The sequence below is a fragment of the Cyclopterus lumpus genome, chromosome 17, assembly GCF_009769545.1.
Source record: "Cyclopterus lumpus isolate fCycLum1 chromosome 17, fCycLum1.pri, whole genome shotgun sequence".
Taxonomy (NCBI): domain Eukaryota; kingdom Metazoa; phylum Chordata; class Actinopteri; order Perciformes; family Cyclopteridae; genus Cyclopterus; species Cyclopterus lumpus.
Genome location: NC_046982.1, coordinates 22,375,770 through 22,387,904, shown reverse-complemented (window position 1 = coordinate 22,387,904; position 12,135 = coordinate 22,375,770). Strand labels below are relative to the sequence as shown.

Genomic DNA, 12,135 nt, shown 5'->3' with positions numbered 1-12,135 from the left:
CATTATCCTACATGTCCTTATTTAAAGACACAGTATACTACATGTTATTTAAAGAGACAATATACTATATGTCCATATTTAAAGACACAGTATACTACATGTCCTTATTCTATTAGACATTATACTTTACTACACGTCCATATTTAAATAGATATTATACTACACGTCCATATTTAAAGAGACATTAAACTACATATCCATATTTAAAGAGACATTATACTACATGTCCATATATAAAGACACAGTTTACTACATGTTCATATTTAAAGACACAGTATACTACATATTCTATAAGACATGTAATAAGTTTACGGTAATCATCGCATCGGGGGACAAACAGCTGGTCTCCTTCTTATTTTGAGGGTTATAACTTTGTTGATTTAGTTTACATGGGTCAGGACAATGTCAGGAAACCAATGAGAGACAGCACGACGTCCTCGAAGGTGTCCAGATGTTCAGACGTAGGCTCTGGCTGAATCTGGATCGGACTTGGCTGTCGCCGTGTAGACCCTCGGGGCCTTGTTTCCATAGAAGCCGCTGCAAAACAAGAGCGAGACAGAGTCACAGAAATGAAACGAGTCGACAGTTTCTCGATATAACTAAAATAAAAAAACTGTGCATGCTGCTCTTTGTTCAGTTATGAAATTGTCTCCCCTGATTGGCCGCTGACGGCTCACTCAATTGACCAGAAGTTGCTCGAATAATTCTGAGAAAAAGTTGTTTCCTCTGAAAATATTTGAGCTGCTTCCTTAAAATGTTGTCTCACCTGGATGCAGCGATGCACAGGTGCACTCAAGGACGCCGTGACATCAGTGGTGGGTGTGGTTACAGGTGAAACTCTTCTGACCACATCCATCAGTGATGTAACAACGAGACGGTACTATCACTTTAAATTGTAAAGACAGAAGATGATGATCTCAGGTTTGTTCGTACCTTTTCTTTCCTTCAGGTGTCATTCTCTTAAAGGCGGAGCAGAGAAATCCTCCACCCAGTATGGCCAGACAGGACCCGCCCCATCCCAAGTAGAGACCAGTACTCAGCTCGAACCTGGAGACACACGACACACAAACATGTTAACACACAACCTGCAACCACGCAACCTACAACCATGCAACCTGTAAACATGCAACCTGCAACCACGCAACCTGCAAACATGCAACCTAGAACCACGCAACCTGCAACCACGCAACCTGCAACCACGCAACCTACAACCACGCAACCTGTAAACGTGCAACCTACAACCATGCAACCTGTAAACAGGCAACCTACAACCAGGCAACCTGCAACCTACAACATCGCAACCTACAACCAGGCAACCTCCAACCACACAACCTACAACCACGCAACCTGCAAACATGCAACCTACAACCACGCAACCTGTAAACATGCAACCTACAACCATGCATCATGTAAATATGCAACCTACAACCAGGCAACCTACATCCATGCAACCTACAAACAGGCAACCTACAACCAAGCAACCTGTAAACAGGCAACCTACAAACAGGCAACCTGCAACCTACAACATCGCAACCTACAACCAGGCAACCTACAACCACACAACCTACAAACATGCAACTTACAACCACGCAACCTACAAATAGGCAACCTAAAACCACAAAATCTGTAAACATGCAACCTAAGACCACGGAACCTACAACCAGGCAACCTGCAACCACGCAACCTACAAACAGGCAACCTACAACCATGCAACCTGTAAACATGCAACCTACAACCATGCATCATGTAAATATGCAACCTACAACCAGGCAACCTACAACCACGCAACCTACAAACAGGCAACCTACAACCAAGCAACCTACAAACTTGCAACCTGTAATCATGCAACCGACAACCATGCAACCTACAAACAGGCAACCTACAACCACGCAACCTACAACCAAGCAACCTACAAACAGGCAACCTACAACCTTGCAACCTGTAAACATTCAACCTACAACCATGCAACCTACAAACAGGGAACCTACAACCACACAATCTACAACCACGCAACCTGTAAACATGCAACCTACAACCACGCAACCTACAACCACACAACCTACAACCACGCAACCTGCAAACATGCAACCTACAACCACGCAACCTGTAAACATGCAACCTACAACCAGGCAACCTACAACCACACAACCTACAACCACGCAACCTACAAACAGGCAACTTACAACCACGCAACCTACAACCTTGCAACCTATAAACATGCAACCTACAACCATGCAACTTACAAACATGCAACCTACAAACAGGCAACCTAAAACCACGCAACCTGTAATCATGCAACCTACAAACATGCAACATATAAACATGATGTGTGTATGATGTGTATATGATGTGTGTATGATGTGTGTATGATGTGTGTATGATGTGTGTATGATGTGTATATGATGTGTGTATGATGTGTGTATGATGTGTGTATGATGTGTGTATGATGTGTGTATGATGTGTGTATGATGTGTGTATGATGTGTGTATGATGTGTGTATGATGTGTGTATGATGTGTGTATGATGTGTGTATGATGTGTGTATGATGTGTGTATGATGTGTGTATGATGTGTGTATGATGTGTGTATGATGTGTGTATGATGTGTGTATGATGTGTGTATGATGTGTATATGATGTGTGTATGATGTGTGTATGATGTGTGTATGATGTGTGTATGATGTGTGTATGATGTGTGTATGATGTGTGTATGATGTGTGTATGATGTGTATATGATGTGTGTATGATGTGTGTATGATGTGTGTATGATGTGTGTATGATGTGTGTATGATGTGTGTATGATGTGTGTATGATGTGTGTATGATGTGTGTATGATGTGTGTATGAACATTGTGTGTATGATGTGTGTATGATGTGTGTATGAACATTGTGTGTATGAACATTGTGTGTATGATGTGTGTATGATGTGTGTATGATGTGTGTATGATGTGTGTATGATGTGTATATGATGTGTGTATGATGTGTGTATGATGTGTGTATGATGTGTGTATGATGTGTGTATGATGTGTGTATGATGTGTGTATGATGTGTATATGATGTGTGTATGATGTGTGTATGATGTGTGTATGATGTGTATATGATGTGTGTATGATGTGTGTATGATGTGTGTATGATGTGTGTATGATGTGTGTATGATGTGTGTATGATGTGTGTATGATGTGTGTATGATGTGTATATGATGTGTGTATGAACATTGTGTGTATGATGTGTGTATGATGTGTGTATGATGTGTGTATGATGTGTGTATGATGTGTGTATGATGTGTGTATGATGTGTGTATGATGTGTATATGATGTGTGTATGAACATTGTGTGTATGATGTGTGTATGATGTGTGTATGATGTGTGTATGATGTGTGTATGATGTGTGTATGATGTGTGTATGATGTGTGTATGATGTGTGTATGATGTGTATATGATGTGTGTATGAACATTGTGTGTGACCCACTTCACGCCACCAAAGAACGGGTTGTGGAAGTCCTCCACGACTCTGTAGGCGTACCAGGAGACCGAGATCATGCAGCACAGCCCTGCAACACACGGACAAAAGAACACGAATGATACCGACACCTTATTATTATTAATATATTAGTACAGATTTTTTTTTTTCTTCTTTTTTTCTGTTTTTCATGTTTCTTCGTTGGACCTCGTTACTTTCTGTAGCCTCATACAATTTATTATGATTTTGTAAAAAAACTTATGATGAATAAAGTTCAAACACAACCCTCATATTTCAAAATAAAAGCCCTTTAAAGCCTTTTAATGTATAACAAAATAAAAGAAATGCAGCAGAAGAGAGTCATTAATCATCAGATTTTCTGAGCAGACTTTTAAGCTTCATTGACGTTAAATAGGACATCCATGTTTATCTTCTGGAGTGCACGTGAAGCTCACCTGCCAGCATGCTCAGGACGCCTCCGCTGATGGCGATCTTGGCCTTGGATTGGTCGGTGGCCGAGCCCATCTTGATGCACTTCAGGCCGAGCAGAGACACGATCATGGAGGCGAGGCCGAGCAGCAGAGACATGATCATCAGGGCGCGACTCGCCTGGATGTGAGCTGAGGAAGAGGAGCGCGAGGAAGAGTTCATGAAGAGAGCACCTTTCAACAGCCACGACGGGATTTCAACTTCCAACTAAAACTGAGTTACTGGGAGTGTTGAAATAAGGGGAAATTTAAGGGGAAATTCTGTGTTTACATGGTTAACAAGTCTGCAATTTATATGACTGTGTAATTAGAAAGGATTGGGGGAGGGGGAATGTATTATATTATACTATTTAAATATACAAAAAGTTTTTTGCAAAAATGTATTAAATATAATATACAGAAAGAAATAATAATAATGAAATAAAAATAAAACAACAAATAATAATAATAATAAAACAATATATAATAATAATAATAATAATAATAATAATAATAATAATAATAATAATAATCCTAGCCATTTCGGGTCCTCTCGGACTGACACATATTTCGGGTCTTTTTGTGTCTCCGGAGAGGAAACAGAGATAAGAACTTATCAGTTGAGCTTTACAGCCGCTGGTGACTCATTGACCCGTTAACGATCATAGAAACCTGCCACGCCTCGTTATGGGTTTCACCCGGCGACAGAACAACGAATCATCCGCTACAATAATCAATAATAATCAACCAGTAAACTGTCTTCTCTTGTTTTGAGGTTAACTGTCTGAAATCTCTTTTCAGCTAATAAAACCCTCTCACTCCACTTTTAGGAACTCTTTATTCAAACTTACAGAACTTTATTGTAAATATCCAAAATAAACTATATATATATATATATATATATATATAAAAATTAAGTATTTTTTATTTATTTTTTAGTACATTATATTTTAAATCTTATGTTTAATTCTTAAATAATTAATGTTAAAATAAGGGAAGATTTATTTGCAGTCGTGTTGCAGTCCCACACTTTTTATTTACTCGTTTCCTTTTTATTATTTTACAGAATTAATACTTGAGGCACATAACCTTAAATGTGTCCATCTAACCCGAGTGAGTAGAGAGTCAACGGCGAGAAGCCGAAACAATACGATCGTTTAATGAAATATAATAATTATATCTCGTTAAACGGCCTTCGCTTCCCTCCATTTTACGGTCAGTCGATGTTTAAAATGGCGCCCGAAAGAGGAAGTGACCCGAAAGAGGAAGTGACCCGAAAGAGGAAGTGACCCGAAAGAGGAAGTGACCCGACGCGCCACAAACAACGCGGAGAGAAAATATAATTATTAAAAGGAATTAAAAATCTATTTGTTGCATGAAGTTGCGTTTCCTTTTTGATGAGTAAGTGATCTTCATTCTGTTTCAGGGGAAACTTTCTGACTGCAGAAAGAATCCACGAGGCCGGTTTATTAATAATATTAATAATAATCTCTTTCAGAAGAATTACAACAACAACAACAACAACAACAAACTATTTTTATGACAAGCTCCACCGATCGAGTTAATTCATCTTTAATAACCGTAAAATCTTCGTGACGTCATTTTGTCTCTTCACGAGATTTCATTCATAATTTAATATTCTAAATCGAGTTGATTCAAAACTTTAAATTATTTTTTAACTTTAATGGACGTTTTTCTGTCTTAACTTGGACCTACATTCCCGTCTCCTGTGAATAGAGGTTCTTGGAGCTGAGAGGGTCTGGGTGGGGGGTCCTGGTCTTACCTGGGAGGGCGAGCATCGACTCGAAGTCCCGGCACTCGGCGATGCCGGCGCTGTTCTCGGCGCAGGAGTGCCACAGGTTCTCGAACTGCCTCTGGGAGATGATGACGCTGCCGGACACGGTGGAGATCTTCCAGTAGTCGTTGGCCAGCGCGGCGCCGGTGATCAGCCAGCTGACGAGGCACATGACGAAGCCGGTGGCTTCCACGGCCGTCGACATGGTGGAGGTCTAGAGAGAAGAGGCCTGGTGAACGCCTCGGTGGAGGTCTAGAGAGAAGAGGCCTGGTGAACGCCTCGGTGGAGGTCTAGAGAGAAGAGGCCTGGTGAACGCCTCGGTGGAGGTCTAGAGAGAAGAGGCCTGGTGAACGCCTCGGTGGAGGTCTAGAGAGAAGAGGCCTGGTGAACGCCTCGGTGGAGGTCTAGAGAGAAGAGGCCTGGTGAACGCCTCGGTGGAGGTCTAGAGAGAAGAGGCCTGGTGAACGCCTCGGTGGAGGTCTAGAGAGAAGAGGCCTGGTGAACGCCTCGGTGGAGGTCAGGCGGGCTCGGCTGCTGGAGGATCTGGTCTCTGCTGCGCTCGTTGGTCTGATGTCTGAGGCTCCGAGCGGAGAACTTTGCCCTCAGCGGAGCCATAAACCAGAGAGAGCCACTCCCTGGAGCTCCACACGCCTCCCACTCAGGGTTAGTCACATGGTGGTGATGATGATGATGGTGATGATGATGATGATGATGATGGTGATGATGATGATGATGATGGTGATGATGATGGTGGTGATGATGGTGATGATGATGGTGGTGATGGTAGTGATGATGGTGATGATGATGATGATGGTGATGGTGATGGTGGTGATGATGGTGATGATGATGATGGTGATGATGGTGGTGATGATGGTGATGATGATGGTGATGGTGGTGATGATGATGATGGTGATGGTGGTGATGGTGGTAATGATGATGATGGTGATGGTGGTGATGATGGTGATGATGATTTCTACACCAGCATTCATGGTTTACTCTCATATTTATGTTTCAGAGCTATTGTTCTTACTAAATCTGTAATGTTCTCTCCAACTGAGACAGATTAACCTTCAATAACCTTCAATAACCTTCAATTACTTTCAATAACTTTCAATAACCTTCAATAACTTTCAATAACCTTCAATAACTTTCAATAACCTTCAATATTTCAGCGGGACGTCTTCCCTCCAGTTAAAGCCAGAAGTCTCCACGGCAGGAGAAGGATGAACGTGTTATTAATGTATTATTAATGTGTTATTAATGTGTGAGGAAGTTCTTTCTCCATCATTCACGACAGCTTTCGGTTCGTTTGGTGAACACATGAATACATGTGTAATCTGAGTGAACACATGAATACATGTGTAATCTGACTGAACACATGAATGCATTTGTGTAATCTGACTGAACACATGAATGCATTTGTGTAATCTGACTGAACACATGAATACATGTGTAATCTGACTGAACACATGAATACATGTGTAATCTGACTGAACACATGAATGCATTTGTGTAATCTGACTGAACACATGAATGCATTTGTGTAATCTGACTGAACACATGAATACATGTGTAATCTGACTGAACACATGAATAAATGTGTAATCTGACTGAACTGACTGAGCAAACTTCACGAAAGCTTTAAAGCATATGGCGTTCCACCAATCTGGAAGAATCACGCTTAGTTTGGCGAGATAGTCTTAAAACATATAAGAAGGCTCTCCGTAATGCCAGAGCAGCCTATTATTCATCAGTAATAGAGAAAAATAAGAACAACCCCAGGGTTCTCTTTAGCACTGTAGCCAGGCTGACAGAGAGTCACAGCTCTGTGGAGCTGTGTATTCCTATAGACCTCAGTAGTAATGACTTCATGAACTTCTTCAATGAAAAGATTTGAACTATTAGAGGCAAGATTGATGATCTCTTGCCCTCAACTACTGCCGATCTGTCCTCAAGAGGAGTGGCCTTGGAAACGGCTGTATGCCCTGGTGTATATTTGGATAGCTTTTCTCCCATTAACCTAGACCAATTGTCCTCAATGGTTTCTACTTCTAAACCGTCTACCTATCTCTTAGACCCCATCCCAACGAGGCTGCTTAAAGACGTGTTGCCTTTAATTGGCACCTCTCTGCTGGATATTGTTAATGTGTCTTTGCTAACAGGCCATGTACCACATTCCTTCAAAGTAGCTGTAATTAAACCTCTCCTGAAGAAGACCACTCTTAATCCAGAGGTGTTGGCTAACTACAGACCGATCTCTAACCTTCCCTTCCTCTCTAAGATCCTTGAGAAAGTAGTCGCAAATCAGTTGAGTGACTTCCTACATCAGAATAGTTTATTTGAGGAGTTTCAGTCAGGATTTAGAAAACAGCACAGAGACAGCACTGGTGAAAATTACAAATGACCTCCTAATGCATCAGATAAAGGACTCATCTCTGTACTGGTCTTGTTAGACCTTAGTGCTGATAAAGGACTCATCTCTGTACTGGTCTTGTTAGACCTTAGTGCTGATAAAGGACTCATCTCCGTACTGGTCTTGTTAGACCTTAGTGCTGATAAAGGACTCATCTCTGTACTGGTCTTGTTAGACCTTAGTGCTGATAAAGGACTCATCTCTGTACTGGTCTTGTTAGACCTTAGTGCTGATAAAGGACTCATCTCTGTACTGGTCTTGTTAGACCTTAGTGCTGATAAAGGACTCATCTCTGTACTGGTCTTGTTAGACCTTGGTGCTGATAAAGGACTCATCTCTGTACTGGTCTTGTTAGACCTTAGTGCTGATAAAGGACTCATCTCTGTACTGGTCTTGTTAGACCTTAGTGCTGATAAAGGACTCATCTCTGTACTGGTCTTGTTAGACCTTAGTGCTGATAAAGGACTCATCTCTGTACTGGTCTTGTTAGACCTTGGTGCTGATAAAGGACTCATCTCTGTACTGGTCTTGTTAGACCTTAGTGCTGATAAAGGACTCATCTCTGTACTGGTCTTGTTAGACCTTAGTGCTGATAAAGGACTCATCTCTGTACTGGTATTATTAGACCTTAGTGCTGTTAAAGGACTCATCTCTGTACTGGTCTTGTTAGACCTTAGTGCTGATAAAGGACTCATCTCTGTACTGGTCTTGTTAGACCTTAGTGCTGATAAAGGACTCATCTCTGTACTGGTCTTGTTAGACCTTGGTGCTGATAAAGGACTCATCTCTGTACTGGTCTTGTTAGACCTTAGTGCTGATAAAGGACTCATCTCTGTACTGGTCTTGTTAGACCTTAGTGCTGATAAAGGACTCATCTCCGTACTGGTATTATTAGACCTTAGTGCTGCGTTCGACACCATTGATCATAACATCCTATTAGAGAGACTGGATCAGTCGATTGGCATTTCAGGTACCGCACTAAGTTGGTTTAAATCCTATTTATCAGATCGATCTCAGTTTGTATTTGTAAACGATGAAGCCTCAATGACCACCAACGTTAATCACGGAGTTCCACAAGGTTCTGTGCTTGGACCAATTTTATTTACCTTATATATGCTTCCTTTGGGCAATATTATCAGGAAACACTGCATAAACTTTCATTGCTATGCAGACGATACTCAATTATATCTATCGATCAAACCAGAGGAGACCAACCAGCTCGCTAAAATTCAAGAATGTCTTAAAGACATAAAAACATGGATGACCTGTAACTTCCTGATGTTAAACTCAGACAAAACTGAAGTTATTTTACTGGCCCTGAACACCTCAGAGATCAATTATCTGGTGATGTGGTTTCTGTAGATGGCATTGCCCTGGCATCCAACACCACTGTAAAGAATCTCTAGTTATCTTTGACCGAGACTTGTCCTTTAACTCCACGTTAAGCAAATCTCAAGAACTGCATTTTTTCATCTACGTAACATTTCAAAAATCAGGCACATCTTGTCCCAAAAAGATGCAGAAAAGCTGGTTCACGCGTTTGTTACTTCCAGACTAGATTACTGCAACTCCTTATTATCAGGCTGCTCTAATAAGTCTCTTAAATCCCTCCAGTTGATCCAGAATGCTGCAGCTTGTGTACTCACAAAAACTAAGAAAAGAGATCACATTACTCCTGTATTAGCTGCTCTGCACTGGCTCCCTGTAAAATCAAGAATCACATTTAAAATTCTTCTCCTCACCTACAAAGCCTTGATTGGTGATGCACCATCATATCTTAAGGAGCTTGTAGTACCATATTGCCCCACTAGAGAGCTGCTCACTAAATGTGGGGCTACTTGTGGTTCCTAGAGTCCTAAAAAGTAGGATGGGAGCCAGAGCCTTCAGTTATCAAGCTCCTCTTTTATGGAACCAGCTTCCACTTTCAGTCCGGGAGGCAGACACAGTCACCTCATTCAAGAATAGACTTAAGACTTTCCTCTTTAATAGTGCTTATAGTTAGGGCTGAATCAGGTTTGTCCTGGTCCAGCCCCTTGATATGCTGCTATAGGCTTATAGGCTGCTGGGGGATGTTTTAGGATACACTGAGCACCTCTCTCCTCTTCTCTCTCTCCTTATGGATGAATTTACATCTCTCCATTGCACCTTATTAACTCTGCTTCCTCCCCGGAGTCGTTGTGACTTCACGTCTCATAGGGTCCATTGGACCTGGAGGTGTCTGATGCTGGTGAGCCGGCCTCCCATTGGCCCTTCTGATGCCCCGCCCCCCCTCCTCTCTACCTCCTTCTGTTTCATGGATTGGAGTTCCATTCATACATTGTCATATTCATGTAATGTGTTTATGTAACTCTGTAACTCTGTTCATCTGGTCACATGACATCTATTCTTCTGTCCATCCGGGGAGAGGGATCCTCCTCTGTTGCTCTCCTGAAGGTTTCTTCCCTTTTTTCCCTGTCAAAGGTTATTTTTGGGGAGTTTTTCCTGATTCGATGTGAGGTCAAAGGTCAGGGATGTCGTATGTGTACAGATTGTAAAGCCCTCTGAGGGGAGTTTGTAATTTGTGATATTGGGCTATACAAAATAAACTGAATTGAATTGAATTGAATTGAACACATGAATACATGTGTAATCTGACTGAACACATGAATAATCTGACTGAACACATGAATAATATGAGTGAACACATGAATAATCTGACTGAACACATGAATAATATGAGTGAACACATGAATAATCTGACTGAACACGTGAATCATATGAGTGAACACATGAATAATCTGACTGAACACATGAATAATATGAGTGAACACATGAATAATCTGACTGAACACATGAATCATATGAGTGAACACATGAATAATCTGACTGAACACGTGAATCATATGAGTGAACACATGAATAATCTGACTGAACACGTGAATCATATGAGTGAACACATGAATAATCTGACTGAACACGTGAATCATATGAGTGAACACATGAATAATCTGACTGAACACGTGAATCATATGAGTGAACACATGAATAATCTGACTGAACACGTGAATCATATGAGTGAACACATGAATAATCTGACTGAACACATGAATAATATGAGTGAACACATGAATCATATGAGTGAACACATGAATAATCTGACTGAACACATGAATAATATGAGTGAACACATGAATAATCTGACTGAACACATGAATAATATGAGTGAACACATGAATAATCTGACTGAACACATGAATAATATGAGTGAACACATGAATAATCTGACTGAACACATGAATAATATGAGTGAACACATGAATAATCTGACTGAACACATGAATCATATGAGTGAACACATGAATAATGTGACTGAACACATGAATCATATGAGTGAACACATGAATAATCTGACTGAACACGTGAATCATATGAGTGAACACATGAATAATCTGACTGAACACGTGAATCATATGAGTGAACACATGAATAATCTGACTGAACACATGAATAATATGAGTGAACACATGAATAATCTGACTGAACACATGAATCATATGAGTGAACACATGAATAATCTGACTGAACACATGAATCATATGAGTGAACACATGAATAATCTGACTGAACACATGAATCATATGAGTGAACACATGAATACATGTGTAATCTGAGTGAAGGAGGAAGAGATGAGTGTCTGATGTTTCTGAGGAACAAAGAAGAGCTGTTTTGTGTTTAGAGCTTTATGGTCTCTGTTAATGTTTCATCTCCATGAGTTCAAAGTCTGCAGCGAAGCAGGACACGTTACTACCATCTGAACCGGAAGATACACACACGTATACACACGTATACACACATATACACACATATATACACGTTACTACCATCTGAACCGGAAGATACACACACGTATACACACATATACACACATATGTACACGTTACTACCATCTGAACCGGAAGATACACACACGTATACACACGTATACACACATATACACACATATATACACGTTACTACCATCTGAAC

General features: G+C 40.8%; 1 protein-coding gene across 1 annotated transcript; it reads right to left on the bottom strand.

Annotated features, from left to right (window-relative positions):
• Positions 1-317: 317 nt before the first annotated feature.
• cldn15la (claudin 15-like a) lies at positions 318-5,922 on the bottom strand. The gene is made up of 5 exons (XM_034556118.1): positions 5,706-5,922; positions 3,911-4,075; positions 3,465-3,546; positions 934-1,047; positions 318-537 (listed from the first exon to the last, which is right to left on the bottom strand). The coding sequence occupies exons 1-5, from the start codon at positions 5,920-5,922 to the stop codon at positions 456-458; spliced, it is 660 nt and encodes a 219-aa protein (XP_034412009.1). The 3' UTR covers positions 318-455.
• Positions 5,923-12,135: the final 6,213 nt, after the last annotated feature.